The sequence below is a fragment of the Rhinopithecus bieti genome, unplaced genomic scaffold (genome assembly GCF_001698545.2).
Source record: "Rhinopithecus bieti isolate Rb0 unplaced genomic scaffold, ASM169854v2 scaffold_3043, whole genome shotgun sequence".
NCBI lineage: Eukaryota > Metazoa > Chordata > Mammalia > Primates > Cercopithecidae > Rhinopithecus > Rhinopithecus bieti.
This window is the reverse complement of record NW_016804580.1, coordinates 4,360,450-4,380,323: the sequence shown is the minus strand read 5'-3', so window position 1 is coordinate 4,380,323 and position 19,874 is coordinate 4,360,450. Positions and strand designations below refer to the sequence as shown.

General features: G+C 37.1%; 1 protein-coding gene across 1 annotated transcript in view; it reads right to left on the bottom strand.

Moving 5' to 3' along the window:
- The window catches only part of PLXDC2 (plexin domain containing 2), a 487,631-nt gene that overhangs the window by 199,245 nt on the left and 268,512 nt on the right, over window positions 1-19,874 (bottom strand). Inside the window, exon 4 of the mRNA XM_017869226.1 lies at window positions 16,579-16,648. Within this exon, the coding sequence (XP_017724715.1) occupies window positions 16,579-16,648 (70 nt within the window). The remainder of the gene's footprint in view (window positions 1-16,578; window positions 16,649-19,874) is intronic.

Genomic DNA, 19,874 nt, shown 5'->3' with positions numbered 1-19,874 from the left:
CCCGGCCATGAATGTCTTCTTTTGAGAAATGTCTGTTCATATCCTTTGCCCACTTTTTGATGGGGTTGTTTGTTTTTTTCTTGTATATTTGTTTGAGTTCTTTGTAGATTCTGGATATTAGCCCTTTGTCAGATGAGTAGATTGCAAAAATTTTCTCCCATTCTGTAGGTTGCCTGTTCACTCTGATGGTAGTTTCTTTTGCTGTGCAGAAGCTCTTTAGTTTAATCATATCCCATTTGTCAATTTTGGCTTTTGCTGCCGTTGCTTTTGGTGTTTAGTTTATTCCTTCTTGCCTAAACTAGCCTCTGGCCCTATGCCTTAACTGGGTAACTGCCTCCTACCTGCCTTCCACAAGGAATCTCGGATATTCAGAATGATTCGCCACTGTAGCTTCATGAAGGTATTACTGAGTCTTCCCATCCCACTACCCTGTTATATGGCCTGCTGTAAGGTCAGCCCAGAATGACTCTCCACTGTGGCTTCCTAGAGGTGTTACTGTGTGTTCTCACGCCACCTTCCGGCTGTAAGGCTGGCTCCTGCTTTTTGGAGCCTTACTCAACGACAGGGTGCCTCCAATCAGGACTTTGTGTCCGCCAGTCTTGGCCTTACCCATTTCTAACCCACCTCCTTTTCCACATTGGTCTACTCTTGAAGCCCCGGTGCTTCTTGCTGCCAAATTCGTAAGACTTACGAAAACACGTACAAACCACTTAGATTTTCCTGTTTCTCCTTACTCTGGGGAATCTGTTTTTAGTTTGTAATTATAATATTGTTAATTAAATAGTTGCCAATAACATAAAAATATATACTGGTTAATTAAATGGGGATACTTACTATTCCTAGTGGGACTGTTACATTTCAACCAAGAATCATGAAAATCTTTTTTCTGCCCTTCTTTCACTGCAACATTCAGCAATTTGGTATTAATTCAGTTTTATCCAGAGGAACCTTGAATGTAACAAACTAGAGTTGTGGATCCCTTGTTTTAGAATGGTACTCATAAGCCCCTTAATAAACAATTTAAATACTTTTCCTCAACAAAATAGACAATTTCATGAGCAATTTATACTGCTTCAAGCTCTAAAAAATTTTGAAATAAAATAATTATGAAGAAAGCTTTATACTGCATACTCTTTTAAATATTGTTAATTTTGTTTGACAAATACATATTATAAGATGCTATCAAATAAAAACAAATACATACACTGCAGAAATTATTCGTATCCATTCTTACCAATAAGAATTTTAAATATTAATGCTGTTTGAAAAGTAATACATGCACATCGTAATAATTTGAAAAGCACAGATGATTGTGAAAATTACATCTCTTTCCTATTCCTAATCTCCAGCTGTTTGCCAAGTCTCTTGGAGGGTTACCACTATTAATAGTTTCTTGTATATCTCTCCAGAGATTTTTCTGCTCACTTGGAAGCATATCTATGTTTCTTCCAAATTATTTTAGAGATAGCTTATACATGTATAAGCTACATCTGTCTGTACACATACATATATACATATATATGTAAGTAACATTTATCTGCATCCTGTGTTTTTTTTTTTTTTTAATAAGCATACCTTAAGTATCTCATTCTGCTTAAAGGCCACATAGTATTCTACTCTGTGGGTTCCTGTAGTTTATTTAACCTGTCCACAACCTGAACATCCTTAACGATGGGCGTTCAAGTGGTTTTCAGTCTTTAGCAGTGGATATCCTTATACACATTGTTCACACACAAATACACCTATAAGATACATTTTTAGGAGTATAAATCATAGTGTTAGTTATACATTTTATATTTTAGTGGATAATAATACATTGTCATCAGCAAATCTTGAGACTTTATTTTTCTCCATACCTTAAAGAAAATATCGAGCTACAAAAGTTACTAAAAGGTTTTTTAAAACCTTTTAAAATCGCGCAAGTAAAAACAGCACCTCTATAGTTTTAACTTGCATTTCATTTATTGGGAGTGAGGTTATGTATTAATATGTGTAACAGCCACTTGTATTTCCTTTTTAAAAAATAAACTTCTAATTTTAAAATAGGTTTACATGTACAGAAAGTTGCAAAGACAGTATAGGCCTCCCATATACTCCACACCTGATTTCCCATACTACCAACATCATACATACTTTGACAAAGGTATGATGCTTTTGTCAAAATTTTTGAAACAATATTGATATATAATTATTAGCTGAATTATTGATATTGAATGTTGATATATAATTATTAGCTGAATTATTAACTAAATGTATTCAGATTTCTCTATGTTTACATAATGTCCTTTTGATCTTCCTGGATTCTATCCAGAATATGACATTATATTTAGCTGTTATGTTTCCTTATGTTCCTCTTAGCTGTGATAGTTTCTCAGACTTCTGTTTTTGTTTGTTTGTTTGTTTAGATGGAGTTTCACTCTTGTCACCCAGGCTAGAGTGCAATGGCGCAATCTCGGCTCACTGCAAACTCCGCCTCCTGGGTTCAGGCAATCCTCCTTCCTCAGCCTCCCAAGTAGCTGGGACTACAGGCATGCACCACCATGCCCAGCTAATTTTTTTAATTTTTTATTTTTTTAGTAGAGATGGGGTTTCAAGAGATTGTGCCAGGATGGTCTCAATCTCTTGACCTTGTGATCCGCCCACCTCAACCTCCCAAAGTGCTGAGATTACAGGCGTGATGCACTGTGCCCGGCTGGACTTCTCCTGTTTTTATTTAATGACCTGGACAGTTGAAGAATACTGATTGGGTATTTTGCAGGGAGCTGTAGTTTTCTCTGGTTTATTTAAAGCTTGTTTGTTTGCTTGTTTTGTTTGTTTGCAAATAATATGCCTATGTGTGGTCTTTTGGTGATCTTCTGGTTGTTTTTCTCCTAGTTTGATATCTGTCAGTTTTGGAAAGCACTCAGCTATTATTATTTCAAACATTTCTTCTTTCTCTTTTTCTTCTCTTCTGATATTCCAATGAAGTTCATGGATGTTACATCTTTTGCTATTATCCGACGGGTCTCTGATACTCTGTTCTGCTTTTGTTTTATTTTCTTTCATTCTTTTTTTCTTTGCATTTCAAGTTTAGAAGTTTCTTAGTCTTTAGTATTTAGTCGGTCTGTATCTTTGGGCTGTGACTCTCTTAAGGGTGTCTCTAGTGGAATAGGGTTTCCCCCTCCCTGCCTCCTACTCCCCTCCCTGGATATAGCATTCCAGATGTATTTCCCTAAAGTCTTGACTCTTGTTGACTATGAATTTTTAATTCTCCCTTATGTAAGCCTAGAAGACTCAAAGGACTCGCTCCAGTGGGAGAAATGACTTTCCCCCAGCTAGGACAAGGCCCTAGGAAGGTCTTTGTTCTGGAGGAGGCTCCAGGTGTATTTCACAATGATTACTCTTCTCTTACTCTAGCAGAGCCATCTGGGAGTTTCATAGATCTTCACTGGGAGAACCTTCTGGGGTTCCTGGGGGTCAAGCCGACAGAAATTTAAAGGTCCTCCTAAGACTAGAATCCTCAGGAGTTTCCGACCCTGAGGCTCATCCGCACTGAAATTCTAGCTTTGCGGGAGTCACATTTTAAGTATTATCAGCAATCTGTGGTTGCAGCGGCTTCTGCCCCAGATGAGCAGATATCCTCCGTGTGTCTTTGGATGTGCCTGTGTCTCTACATTTTGGGGACAGTGGTTTGCCTTCTGTGATGGGGTCAACTTGATTGGATCGAAGGATGCAAAGTATTGTTCCTGGGTGTGTCTGTGAGGATGTTGCCAAAGAAGGTTAACATTTGAGTCTGCGGAATCGGAGAGGCAGACCCACCCTCAGTGGGGGTGGGCACCATCGAATCAACTGCCAGACAGGCTAGAATAAAGCAGGCAGGAGAAGGTGGGAGAAGCTGACTTGCTCACTCTTCTGGGCTTAATCTTTCTCCTGTGCTGCATGTTTCCTGCCCTCGAACATCAGACTCCAAGTTCGTCAGCTTTTGGACTCTTGGACTTAACACCAGCGGTTTGCCAGGGGCTCTTAGGCCTTCAGGGACAGAATGAAGACTACACTGTTGGCTTCCCTAGTTTCTAGGTTTTGGGACTCATACTGGCTTCCTTGCTCCTCAGTTTGCTGATGGCTTATTGGGGGACTTCACCTTTTGATCATGTGAGTCAATACTCCTTAATAAACTCCCCTTCATATATCCATCTATCCTATTAGTTCTGTATCTCTACAGAACCCTAATACACCCTGCAATCTCAGCTCTCTCGTGGGTCTAATAGAAATTGTCAATTTTCAGTTTGTTTAGCTTTTTCTCGATAGAATGAGAGTAACAACCTCCAATCACTTTATAATAAATACCTGAAACCAGAAATTCCTGCAATTTCTTTTCTTTGTCATTTGCTCATTGTTTAGTTGCTACATTTCTCTTTTACTTACATGAGCTCTTTATATATTAAGGAGAACAGTCCTTTCACTGTCATATGTGTTTTAAATATTTCCTTTCCCAGGTTTTTTGTTTGTTTGTTTTTCTTTTTTTTTCCTTTTTTTTTTTTTCTTCTTTTTTTTTCTTTAAGTTCTGGGATACATGTATGTGCAGAATGTCAGAATGTGCAGGTTTGTTACATAGGTATACATGTGCCATGGTGGTTTGCTGCACCTATCAACCTGTCATCTAGGTTTTAAGCCCTGTATGCATTAGGTATTTGTCCTAATGTTCTCCCACCCCTTGTCCCTCACCCCCTGACGGGCCCCATTGTGTGATGTTGCCCTCCCTGTGTCCATGTGTTCTTATTGTTCAACTCCCACTTAGGAGTGACAACATGTGGTGTTTGGCGGTGTTTGGTTTTCTTTTCCTGTGTTAGTTTGCTAAGAATGATGACTTCCTGCTTCATCCATGTCCCTTCAAAGGATATGAACTCATTCTTTTTTGTGGCTGCATAGTATTCCACGGTGTATATGTGCCACATTTTCTTTATCCAATCAATCATTGATGGGCATTTGGGTTGGTTCCAAGTCTTTGCTATTGTAAATAGTGCAGCAATAAACATTCATGTTTATGTAGAATGATTTATAATCCTTTGGAACTGCCACACTGTATTCCACAATGGTTGAACTAATACACATTCCCACCAACAGTGTAGAAGCGTTCCTATTTCTCCACAACCTTGCCAGCATTTGTTGTTTTCTGACTTTTTAATAATCACCATTCTAATCAGCATGAGATGGTATCTTGTTGCAGTTTTGATTTGCGTTTCTCTAATGACAGGTGGTGATGAGCTTTTTTTCATAGATTTGTTGGCCACATAAATGTCTTCTCTTGAGAAATGTCTGTTCATATCCTTTGCCCAATTTTGATGGGGTTGTTTTATTCTTGTAAATTTATTTAAGTTCCTTGTAATAGTTCCCAGGTTTTTATTTCTCTTTTCTTAAGTGAGGGCATTTAAATGCCATGAATTTTTAATAAATGAAAATTTTATTGTATGTGTTTTTTCCAATATTTTCATTTATGGGCTCTGGGCTTTGTATCAGTCTTAGAAAAATGCTTCTAATCTCAGGATTATAAAGTAGTCCTTCTCTAGTTTTCTTCTTAATGCATTGTTATATTTTATTTTTATGATAAAATAAATCAGGTTAATTTAAATAATATATTTCAAGCCTTGTGGAAAATAAGAGAATTCAGAATATAAGCAGTATTATATACCAGTGGGAGAAATAAAACTCTGATAAGTAGTGTTAAAACATATGGGTACCCTTCTCTGTTAAAAGAAATGGGTAGAAACCAGATTTCTACTCCTTATAATCATTATTACAAGAGGACTGAAATATAAACCACATTTTTCAACTGAATTCTTGGAAACTAGGGAATAGAAACATAAGACCAGTGTCATCATTTCAAAGCAATCAGTATTAGCTCTTCCTTCCATTGCTATGTATTTCTAAAAAATTACCATCACAGTATACTTACAATATTATATCTTGATTATTATGATAAACATTCTTTCCCTGCTAACACATAATCTTATACTTCATTTTTACATATATAATGTTCCATGACTCTTATTTTTCAAACTGTATAGAAAATGGGAGTACTCAATTATCTCCAAATTATATTATCAGTTATTAGATTTATTTATTTTTTTTTAGAGACAAGATCTTGCTCTGTCACTCTGGTTGGAGTGCAGTAGCATAATCATAGGTAACTACAGCCTTGAACTTCTGGCCTCAAGCAATCCTCCTGCCTCAGCGTCCTGAAAAGCTGGGACTACAGGAGCACACCACCATGCTCTGCTAACTTTTAAATATTTTTTTCTGAAGAGATGAAGTCTCACTGTGTTGTCCAGGCTTGTCTCAGGTTTTATTAGATTCTATCTAATATAAAATAAATAGCTTAAAAAATTTCTCCAAGATAATCTTTAATTATTAAGAGGTACAAAGGTAAAGAGTGTGAGAACAGTAAACCTGGCTTATAAAAATACATTGGAGTGAAGATTTGAAAAATAGTTGTGTTTTCAAGGCATTTTGGAAGAAACTAGTAATTTACCTGAAGAGATTACCATGCTTCAAAGAAGAAGAAGAAAAGAAGGGGAGAAGGAGGAGGAGAAGGAGAACAAGGGGAAAACCAGTTTTTTTTCAGAGCTTATTGACTACAACTTCATAAACAGCACATTCATAAATTGCAAATTTTATGCTTTGCATATTTTGCTACAATTAAAATATTTTTAATGTTTTCACTCTATAATTTACATTTTTTTTTACAAAATCTAATTGCTCTAAATTATCTTAATTTTACATTTTTTCTGGAGTCAACTAAAAGTGCTTTGAATTTTCTTTATGAGCTATTAACTAAATTGTGCTTATTTTAAAATTAGCTTTGGAAATTGACAATAAGCCAATTAAAAGACATTTTCTTCCATTTTCTTTGCCTTCAGGAGAAGCTTCTCATTTGAACAATAATTCCAGCATTAGATTAAATGAAAATTTCTCTGTAGCCCTCAGGCTATTCACATCAACAAAGTAATCTAACCCCGTCATAACCCCATTAGAATTAGCCAACAAAATATTTAGATCTTTTTTTTTATGACTATGTCTCAATTCCAGAGCTATATAGCTCTAAGTGAGAGCATATTTTTTAGCTACTTTAACTTTATACCAACCAGTTTTCTGTAATGTATTAAAAAAATAGAAAAAGATCTTGAAAATAAAGGTAGTAATGAAATAATGACCACATATAGAGAAATCTGTTTCCCAGTTCAAAGGCAAAATGTTACACAGAAATTGGACTAACATTTAACTTTGCATTTGGGGTTGGATCTTGAATACATTTTTAAACTGGATTGTTAGCAATTAAATAAACCTCAAGGCTACCTGGCTGCTACCAAGGGGGATGTCCATTCCCATCCCAATCATTTCACCTTTGACTATCTTTACGCTTTCATAACTTGGCCCTACAATTCTTGCTATACAAAGGATAGAATGAATACGTGGGTATAATAATATATATGTCTTACTGATTATAATGCTTGTTACCCAGTTATAAACTATGCTGTCACAATTAGAGAAAGATTTCGAGATTCTACCATGTGTTACAAAATTGCTAAATTTTCTAAGGTTTCCAGACAGTGTCCCAGAGTCGCAAAATGTCGTCATGGGACAGTCTTTAGAGAGATTCTGAACAGGACCAAGAAATGATAGATATAGCCATGCTGATCAAGCGGACTTCCCAAGTTATTTACATGCTATTCTACTTCCTAGACACGAATGGTTGAGCCAGTCTTTAATAGGAGCAGTTAGAGATGACAATGGGTTATGTTCCTAAACATTCCTTGAGACCCTTTCTATGCTTTATGGAGAGAAATCTAATGAATGAGGTCATCAAAGAAAACAACAGAAAACCTAAAAGACAGCACAGGCCTTAAAGAAAAGCATTTTGAAAAGAAATAAAAGAGAAAATGTACATGTGGAAAAAAATGCAGTAATAGCGTATGCTATCTATGTAGCATTTTCTACTGAACAGGTATCATTAACATATGTTAATTAATTTAATCATCACAAAAAATTTATGAACCAGGTACTTCTATTGTGCTATTTTATAGGTAAGGAAACTGAGATCAGAGAGATTAAGTCATTTGCTGAAGATCACACAGTTATGATTGGCTTGGCTTAGGAACTGATGAAGTATTTCAGATTCAAATGTCTATTTATCTTAACCTGGAAGCCTGACTCCTTCCCTAAGAAAATGCAACTCAATTTCTGGCTTAAGTAGGAATTGAGGGAGCTCTTTTGAACTCATTTCTGAAATGGCCAGGGTCTAATGTCAATCCTGCACTATTTAGTACTTCTTTCCTTTATTTTCCAAGATTGGACAATGTTAGAGCATCTGGCATACATTGTTACTTTATTAATTAAACAGAGTCACTTAGACAACCTTTATTTTAAATTGGGTGATGTATTTAAGCATCTGTGTAAAATTGCTATTTATCTGAATTACTGCTGCAGTGACTAGGAAAGGCTACAAGCAAAAATATTACTGCCAGTGTTTCCAAGAAAGCCTGGATCTGCTGCAAGAAGATGAATGATGTTTTCCTGGTATAAACATCCCTAACGGAGTATTCTAGCACTAGCAATCAGTGGACACTTCAGTGGCCGTTATGGCAATGGAAGGGGATGAGCCTGGAGACATTATTTTTTACCTACACCCTCGTCTCAGCTGATCCACCTCACCCTATTCCTGTCCTCCAATCATGACTTATCCATCATATGCCAATGTTCTGCTCTCTTTTGTTTATGTCTAATGGCCCTCCTTCATTCTACCCATGTTTCTGCATCTTGTATTTTTCTTGCTGATTCCTATTGAGTCAACTCTTGCTCCTGGGTGCTTCCTCTTTGGGTCTCCTAATGACTTAATTTCCAATTATGCTTCCCACCCCTGCCGCAAGGAGCCAGTGCTAATGAAATAAAGCATGTATGAACAGACATGCAGGAGAAACAAAAGTGGTTGTGAATATGCAATTCGTGAAGGACAAAACAATATAGCCTGGCACAGTGTCTCACACCTGTAATCCCAGCACTTTGGGAGGCTGAGATGGGAGGATTGCTAGAGGCTAGGAGTTTGAGAACAGCCTGAGCAACATAGTGAGACCCCATATCTACAAAAAAATCTAAACATTAGCCAGGCATGGTGGTGCATGCCTGTAGTCCCAGCTACTTGGGGAGCCAAGGTGGAAGGATCACTTGAGCCCAGGAGGTCAAGGCTACAGTGAGCTGTGATTGTGCCACTGCACTCCAGCTTGAGTGACAGAGTAAGATCCTGTCTACAAAATAAATACATAAATATATAATAATGTTCAAGCTACTGAATCTACTGCTGACACTGGACAGTTTGAGGGAGGAGTAAATTATCAAAGAAGACAGCTCAGACGAACTCTCAGGTTTTTGGAGGTCTATCTCAGAGAATTATTTAGATGCAGCATATTAGACATCACGCAATTTATCTTTCTGTCTAGGAATCCTTGAGACTTGAGCTTGTAACTTTAAATTATTGAAGCCAGTTGGAATGGATTTACTTTCATCCAGCATCTATCTCTTTAGTATCTTCCATTCATGCATAGATCTCCAGATAACCATAACCTGTGATCTCTGTTAATAATAATAATAATACGAAAAAACTCCATTCACCTTCTCCCTAGATGCAGAAAGTTAATGGATACACCACACTTTGTTTTATGGGGTTATACACTTGAAAGAAGATGTGGTTGGTATTTACAAATCAATCATCATGAGTAATAACTAACTCTCTTCCTCTCCTAAAAAGACTTTTATTCCTGTTATTAATCAAGTCCCTATAAAGAGTAGGAAATATTATTTGGGACTACAATTAAAATATTACCACTTGAAAGCCAGAACAAAAAAGGAGCTGGGAGATTTGGTAATATACTTCCTGAAAACCTAATGAAGATAACATGCATTATAATTTTAAAAAATCTCTTAGTGGGAATTTAAACAGAAAAAAATCTAATGATTATTGGCCAGATACAGGAAACTACTCCAAGTTTGAATTTTAATATACCATACTTCAAAAAGTAAGATTTTTTTTTCTTGAGCAGGAAACTGGTGAGCTAAGAGGCAAAGGAAGAAGGGAGATTTACATTTTACTTTTGTCTGTTTCACTTTTAAATGTCCACGTTAATAATTTTCAGATATGTAAATATATTACTTAATAAACATTTTAGTATTTTACATAGCAAATGAAATAAAACAGAGCTAAAATTTAAACAGCTTTCTTATGAAATCTGTAAGTAGAAACCTGTGTAGAAAGCGAAGGCGAATTGTCCTATGATCAAGGTAAGTAATACACATTCATTATTAGCTTTTAAATTCATATCACCTTTGCTTTTCAATCTCATGTCCAACTTCCCACAATTCCACACATTATCTTAATTAAGACTCACCATCTCTCTACATACTTACATACTGGGACCAAAATTATCTGTATAACGTTACCTCTTCTCTTACCCATTACATAAAGTAGTAATTAACCCATCTCACATACTCCCATCTCATCACCGTAATGGTACCCACGACGGACTCAGGTAAAAATATCATTCCTAGGATAGCTATTTGATTACAAGTCAAATCCTCAAACTTAAATCTACATTTTTGAACATTTAAAAGATCACACTAGCAGTCTAATAGTAAAAAAGAACCAATTAAAATATTCAAATAGAAAGAAAATAATGCAGTGTGGTATGCAAAAAACACATCTTGGTGGTATCACTAATGAAACTGTTTTGATGAAATTCACAGAGAACTAGTTTTCTAGTGCTTGAAATATTTGTATTCTGAAGTATTTTTTATATAGAAAGATAAATGAATGCTTTCAGATTCCACTATCAGTGAACCAGAAAATAGACGATATTTCCAATTCAATTGTACATATGGATTATTGAAGCTTTCGAATATTAAAATGTTTAATAAGCAAAGATTTAATTTTTATAGCTTATTAGATAAATGACCAGATGTTTTAGCTGTAATTCACATTTTAAACTAGAAACTTTAGCTTATTCACAGTAAAATACATATACAAAGAGGGACCATGGTAAACTATGCATATGTCTATACTGTTAAACAACTTTCCATTTTTAAGTTGTGCTGATCTTAGCAATAACATGAGACATTATGTTGACTTAATTTCAATGTTAAATTTGTGTCTGTGTGGAAAGAGATAGAGAGATTTCAGGGAAATACGGGAAATGGCAAAACCATGAAGTAAGATGAAGAGGATTATGGTTTAAAGCATTCCCTTTATTTATTAGCACAGCTTGGATTCACCATGAAAACATATCACTTTAATTTTTCCCACACCCGATGTAGAAACAGGTTCAAGAGGAATTTGTAAACACAAAAAGAACTGACAGTCAACAAAAGAGGCATCTTTGTATTTCTACTTAAAACTCCCAGCCCAGGTCTATTGAGAATGGCCTGCAGTCAACTCGTGGTTTCCATTTTCCTTCCAAGCCTTCGGTGGTTAAGAACCTTTATAAGATTTGTAAGGATGGCAAGCATCTGTCAGATAGGTCTATCTGCTTATGACGTCTGTCTAGTCAATCACAGAAGAGATCCATTAAATGTCTGTGGTTCAGAAGTCTTTGAAGCTGTTCTTAGCTTGATTCACTGCATCCTAGTGGATTCTTTTGTCTGTAAGTCTTTCCAACCACAGTGATTTAACAACTCAAATGATGTGTCTTGCTTGCCCTGGCTCCCTGTGTCTTTTTCCACTGCACCCATCCTAGTTCAGTAGTTCAGGCACCGTGTCCCATGAGCAAGTATTCAAACAACTGGTAACTGTTTTTTCTGCCTTCATCCCCTTCACCCTACCCTGCCTTCCACTGACAGATCAGGCCAGATCTACTTCTCTAAGAAACCCGGTGCCTGCTGATTGTCATCCAGATTTCTTTTCTTTTCTTTTCTTTTTCTTTTTTCCCCTTCCTTCCTTCCTTCCTTCCTTCCTTCCTTCCTTCCTTCCTTCCTTTCCTTCTCTCTTTCTTCTCTTTTCGTTTCTTTCTTTCTTCCTTTCTTTTCTTCCTTTTTTTTTGAGACGGAGTTTTGCTCTTGTTGCCCAGGCTGAAGTGCAATGGCGCTACCTTGGCTCACCACAATTTCCTTCTCCAAGGTTCAAGCAATTCTCCTGCCTCAGTCTCCCGAGTAGCTGGGATTACAGGCATGCGCCACCACGCCCGGCTTATTTTGTGTTTTTAGTAGAGATGGGGTTTCTCCATGTTGGTCAGTCTAGTCTTGAACTCCAGACCTCAGGTGATCCGCCCACCTTGGCCTCCTCAAGTGCTGGGATTACCGGCATGAGCCACCATGTCTGCCAGATTTCTAATGTTCAAAGTAGTACACATCACTCTTCCCAACTCCCCTTCACTAGACTCATTCAAACCCTCTTTTCAGGATAAACTAATTTACTTGACAGCCCTCCAAATATACCCAATATGGACTCAGCACTGTCCCTTGACTCAGCATCCCCTTGTCTGGAGTGCCTCTTCCTTCTCCACTTCTTCTCAACTGCCTCTTTTCCTACTAAAATTCTACCTTCCTCTAAGACCAAGGCCAAAGACTATCACTTTCCCAGACTGTTCTTAATTGGCCCAACAAACATGATCTCCTTTTTCAACAAGCTTCTGCTCTTTCAGCACCTGCAGTCAGCCTTCCCTAGTGCTTATTTGCAGCATGCCTGTATTAGTCTTTTCTCATGGCATACCCAAGACTGGGTAATTTATAAAGGAAACCAGTTTAATGGACTCACAGTTGTACATGGTTGGGGAGGTCTCACAATCGTGGTGGAAGGCAAAGGAGGAGCAAAGGCATGTCTTACACGGTGGCAAGCAAGAGAGGGTGTGTGCAGGGGAACTCCCCTTTATAAAATCATCAGATCTCCTGAGACTTATTCACTAATCATGAGAGCAGCACAGGAAAGACCTGCCCCCATGATTCAATTATCTCCCACGTGGTCCCTGGTCCCTCCCACAACATATGGGAATTATGGGAGCTACAGTTTAAGATGAGATTCAAATGGGGACACAGCCAAACCATATCAATACCCCTTCCTCTTTTTCGATTCTAGTTCCTGAACTTAGTTTATCCTTCTCTGTATATAATGAAGCATCTTGTGCTGTGTGTTTTGTAGGGGCTCAAGAAATACTGATTGACTGAAATGAACAAGGAAAGAGCAAGCAAGCTATGTATTTAGCTGGAACCTTTTACATGAGACTCAGGTTTCATTTTGAAGAAACTCAGGTTAATGTGTAGATTATCTTGGCTTTGCCTCTTTAAACAGAGCTAAACAGAGCACAGATTGTCATATGCAAGTTGCATGCTAGTATGTTTTAAGTAGAGAAACAAAAGGAGTGTCTTTATAGTAGTGTTTTCTTTGAAGAAGATAGAGATCATTCAGGACACTAGATTTTTTTCACTTATTTTGAGTCTCTTTACAAAGGAAAATGGCACTTTGAAGTCGCAATGATGATATAACCATCTGGTTGGGTTTGATCCTACCAGCCCTGCTAGGGGAAATCTTACTTCATATTGGCTGAATTGCTACATGAGTTTTAAAGGTAAAACAATTTGAGAAGTTGAAAATGCAAAGCTGTCATTATTTTTACCACTGTGTGTACACATTTTAAGCATATGTGGTTCATAGTTCACTTTTTGAAAAATTCAATAGAACACTGTTCACCTAAATTTCAGAAAACATGCCTAATATTGGTAGTTTAGAATCATCATATTTCTATTATATTTTATGACATGAGAGGACAGGATATGATTCATGGCTTATTGGGGCCACCTTTCAATTTCCTCTTCGCCTTTTCATTTAACCCTTCAACAAAATTAATTAAATGCCTGGCACTATACTGGATATACACGATGAGGTCAAAAGACATACTTCTTGTGAGCAATTTTTTTTTTTTTTTTTTTTTTTTTTTTTTTTTTTTTGAGACAGAGTCTCGGGCTCTGTCGCCGGGCTGGAAAGTGGCAGTGGCCGGAATCTCAGGGCTCAGCTGCAAGCTCCGGCCTCCCCGGGTTATGCCATTCTCCTGCGCTCCAGCGCTCGCGAGTAGCTGGGACTACAGGCGCAGCCGCCACCTCAACGCCGGCTAGTTTTTTGTATTTTTTTAGTAAGAGACCGGGGTTTCAAGCCATGTTAGGCCAGGATGGTCTCGTCTTCCTGACCCTCGTGGAATCCGCCCCGTCTCTGGCCTCCCAATAAGTGGCTCGGGACCTTACAGGCTTGAGCCACTGCGCCCGGCCGAGCAATTTTATTTAGATATATTCCTTTCTATTTCCACAGAAAATTTAAGTTTCACTATTGAAGTCACTGGTTCTCCTTAAAGCCAATGCTTCTTGACTCTGTATTTGGTACCAATAGTATGATTCCTTTTCCTTGGGTTGAAGCAACAAAATCACCAAGGACTTCAACATTTTTCACACAAATCGTTGCAATATTCTTCCAGTTAAATGTGCTAACTTCAGTCTTTCTACAGTTTAATGTATTATCCACACATCTATATTCATCTTCCTAAACTTTATTACTTAAGGACTAGTGACTCAAACTATCCCTTACAGCATTTTGTAAAATGGTCCCAACCTACTTTTGCAATCTTAGTATGCCATATTTTTTATAAAGATACCACTGACATAACTCAAACTCAATTACTTGCTATCCCAAACATACCCTACCCTTCTCCTCATCTGTATATTTACTCAGAATCTTCTACTCTGTGATCCTCTCTTCCTTCTCTACACAACAATAGAAATTCTGACATCCTCCAAGAAACACTTTAAACACCAATTTTTCTGTAGTCTTAACTCTCATTTAAGACTCAGAGATGTTTGACTAATATCCCCGGAAACCCATAGCTTATCATTTGTATTTTCTTTTTCTGATTTCTGTTTGTTTTTTTCTTTAGAGATAGGGTCTTGCTCTGTTGCCCAGGCTGTAGTGCAGTGGTGTGGTCATAGCTCACTACAGCCTCAAACTCCTGGACTCAAGTGATCCTCCTGCCTCAACCTCTCAAGTAGCTGAGACTACAGGTACATGCCACCATACCAGCTAATTATTTTATTTTATTTATTTTATTTTCAGAGATAGAGTTTTGCTCTGCCAGCCAGGCTGTAGCGCAATGGCATGACCACAGCTCGGTGCAGTCTCAAACTCCTGGCCTCAAGCGGTGTTCCTGCCTCAGCCTCCTGAGTAACTGGGACTACAGGAGCACCCCACCATGCCTGGTTAAGCTTTTAAATGTTTTTGTAGAGATAGGGTCTCTCAGTGGTGCCCAGGCTTGTCTTGAACTCCTGGGCTCAAGGAATCCTCCTTCCTGGGCTTCCAAAGTAGCTGGGACTACAGGTGTGAGCCACTGCACCTGGGCATATTTCATCACTTGTATTTCCTAGCAATTCCTCACATTCTGCTTCACTTTACCTAATATTTCACTAAGCTACACAACTCTAAGGCAGAGGTAGACTTATTTACCATCACTCAGAGTAGGTGCTCAAAAAACTTCCATTTACTTGTTGATATTTCTGATTACAAATCTTCTTCTTCTGAATCCTAAGTATCTTCTAGGTCTTATATTAAAGTATGGCAAAAAAAATGGCAATGCTTAACATGGTTTCCACACCATCCAAAAGACCCCTGGTAAGATTCAGTGAAGGAAAGAGACTCTGTCTGTGGTGCTTTGGGTATAGATGCTCAAGCCTCTTTGTACATCTATAGAATTTCTTTTAATTTCTTCTTTACTTACTGTTCAATTTTTATGTGTTTTTCTCCTTCCCTACCCCTGCATCATAAAGCCTACAGGGATATTCCCTGGCATTTTGCTTATCGCTTCTACTAGCACTTGAAGATTAAAATATTTCTGACTTCTGAGATACACAATAAAGAATGATAATTACTTTGCTAGGATATTGCTAATCTCTAAACTAAACTCTAAGCTGGTGGAGAAAAATAAAATTTAAAACATTTCAGCTGAATTTCAGCCTTTATTTGAAGACTCTCAAATGAGTTGTCAATCAAAACAGGTAACACTCAAGGAAAAAAATGATCTAAGCTAATGTGCATATGGTTGTGTGTTTTTGTGTATACATATGTGTGTATATATATGTACATATATTTTATATGTTTATATATATTTACATATTTTTATCTTATATAGGTTTATATATATTTTATATATGTGTACATATATATAGCAAATATATACATTAAAAGAAAATTTAAGATCACCAGCAGCTTCATTAAGCAGCCTTTCTTTCTAGCTCTATTCCAACTTCTGCCATTTGGACAGTCTTACCCATCTACCAAAAAGGAATTAAAATTTCGAAGAAAAGCAGAGGTGATCTAGGTTGAAGATTATTGTAAATACTTTTTATTCCTGCTGAGAAGTTTTTCCAATAACAATACGCTTTCTTTGGTTTTATTTATACCTATGGCTTTGTGATAAAACACAACAGTTTTACCAAGCAATACCCATCTTGAAATACAGAGTACATTAAAAATAATAACTGCAGTCAAACCATAGATTACTTAAGCTGAATGGGTAGAAAACCACTTACCCCCAGTCGCTACAGTGATTTCACGTAGGAAGTGGCCATAAAATGGAAAATCGAAGGACAGATTCACTCTCTGCAAAACACAACACCAGAGAAGAAAATCAATAATGTGTAGCATAGTAAATGTGAAATGAAGAGTCTTTCACTTAAAACAAAAATGATGCTTCTACTTTACCCCACAATTGTTATAGTTTGCTTTTAAAACCTGAGTCCTCGGTGGTACTAAATAATATAATACTTTTTTCTGGTAATTAAAAGTTTGAAGTACGTGAAAAGAATAAAGTTAACATCACCATTGCATTTTAGTTGTCCACTGAGTAATCAGTTCAGTCTTGATGATAAGCAACTTATTCTGAGGTTCTTTTTAGTTTCACTAGTTCCTCCAAAAATAGTAGAGCATGTTATGTCAAGATTTCATTGGATTAAAAATCAAAAGCGATTTTATGTTACATCATTACATATTTAATTTGTTTTATGTACATCCCATAATGAAAAGCAGTTTCATGGAAGATGTCTTGCACCAATGGATCTAGAGCTGCAGACTTTTTTTTTTTTTTTGAGTCAGAGTTTCACTCTTTTGCCCAGGCTGGAGTGAAGTGACACAATCTCAGCTCATTGAAACCTCTGTCCCCCTGGGTTCAAACAATTCTCTTGCCTAAGCTTCCCAAGTAGCTGGGATTACAGGCACCTGCCACCATGCCAGACTAATTTATTATATTTTTAGTAGAGATTTCGCCATGTTGGCCAGGCTGGTCTCGAACTCCTGACCTTAGGTGATCCACCTGCCTCAGCCTCTCAAACTGCTAGGATTACAGGCATGAGCCACGACGCTCGGCTGACCTGCAGACATTTTTATCTTTCAAATACAATCAGCTCTCCAAATTTAGCATATTATGTCCACTCTTAAAAATACAAGAGCTGTAGGATAAACAATATTGGTTACTGGAGAGCTACTTTTACTTGGTTTGGAGTACATTACAGATATTTAGGGAGACAGTTCCTAGATTGCACCCTTTGTTTTCATAAAATGGGGCCACGAGCTTTAGCTCTTAGTTTTTAACTATACAGTTGCGTAGTGCCTATTTTAAAATATATATACATATATGTATATATAAAATACAGGCCAATATTTCTGATGAATATTGATGCAACAATCCTCAACAAAATACTAGCAAACTGAATTCAACAACACATTAAAAAGATCATTCATCATGACCAAGTGGGATTTATCCATGGGATGCAAGGATGGTTCAGCATATGAAAATCGATGTGATACATCATATCAACAAAATGAAAGACAAAAACCAGGCGATCATTTCAACTGATGCTAAAAAGTATTTGGTAAAATTAACATCCCTTCATGATAAAAAGCATCAAAAACACTGAATACAGAAGTACCTTAACTTAGTAAAAGCCATATATAACAGACCCACAGTCAGTATCATATTGAAGATCTAGAACATGACAAGAACTCCCTCTTTCCCCACTGTTATTCACAATAGTATTGGATGTCCTAGCTAGAACAATAAAGCAAGATAATTGAAATAAAGAACATGTAAATTGGAAAGGAAGAAGTCAAATTATCCTTTTTGCAGATGATAGGACGTTATATTCAGAAAAACCCAAAGACTCTATCCAAAACCTATTAGAACTCATAAATTCAGTAAAGTGGCAGGACACAAAATCAACCTACAAAAATCAATATGCATTGCTGTTGTTGTTGTTGTTTTTCTTTTTGAGACAGAGTCTCGCTCTTGTGGACCAGGCTGGAATGCAATGGTGAGACCTCGGCTCGCTGCAACCTCCACCTCCTGGGTTCAAGTGATTCTCCCGCCTCAGCCTCCCAAGTAGCTGGGATTACAGGAGCCTGCCACCATAACCAGCTAATTTTTGTATTTTCAGTAGAGACAGGGTTTCACCATGTTGGCCAGGATGGTCTCAAACTCCTGTCCTCAGGCAATCTGCCTACCTTGGCCTCACAAAGTGCTGGGATTACAGGCGTGGGTCACAGCACCTGGCCAAAAATCAATATGCATTTCTATATGCCAACAGTGAACAATCTGAAAAAGAAATGTAAAAAGTAACCCCATTTACATACAATAGCCAAAAATGAAATTAAATACCTAGGAATTAACCAAAAAGTGAAAGATCTCTACAATGAAAACTATAAAACTCTGTTGAAGAAATCGAAGAGGATACCAAAAAATTAAAAAGTATTCCACGTTCATGGATTAGAAGAATCAATATTGTTAAAATGTCCACACTACCGAAGTAATCTACAGATTCAATGCAATGCTTATCAAAACACCAATGACATTCTTCACAGAAACAAACAAAAATCCTAAAATGTATATGGAACCCCAAAAGACCCAGAATAGTCAAAGCTATCCTTAGCAAAAAGAACAAAACTGGAGGAAGCACATTACCTGACTTCAAATTATACTACAGAGCTATAGTAACCCAAAGAGCATAGTATTGGCATGAAAATAGACACAGAGATGAATGGAACAGAACAGAGAACCCAGAAACAAATCCACACACCTACAGTATACTCATTTTTGACAAAGGTGCCAAGAACATATACTGGGTAAAAGACAATCTCTTCAATAAATGGTATTGGGAAAAGTGGATATTCATATGCAGAAGAATGTAACTAGATCCCTATCTTTCACCATAAACAAAAATCAAATCAAAATGGATTAAAGACTTCAATCTAAGACTGCAAACAATAGAACTACTACAATAAAACATCAGAAGAGCTCTCCAGGACATTGGTCTGGGCAAATATTTCTTGAGTAATACCTCACAAGTACCGGCAACCAAAAGCGAAAATAGACAAATGAGACTACATCAAGTTAAAAAGCTTCTGCACAGCAAAGGAAATAATCAACAATATGAAGAGACAACCTGCAGAATGGGAGAAAATATTTGCAAACTACCCATCTGACAAGGGGCTAATAACCAGAATATATAAGGAGCACAAGCAACTCTATAGGAAAAAAATCTAATAACCTAAGTAAAATGGCAAAATATTTTAATAGACACTTCTCAAAAGAAGACATACAAGTGGAAAACAGGCATATGAAAAGGTGTTCAATATCACTGGTCATCAGAAAAATGCAAATCAAAACTACAACGAGATATCATCTCACCCCAGTTAAAATGGCTTATATCCAAAAGACAGGAAATAACAAATGCTGGCAAGGATGTGAAGAAAAGGGAACCTTCATATACAGTTGGTGGAAATGTAAATTAGTACTAGCACTTTGGAGAACAGTTTGACGGTTCCTCAAAAAAAA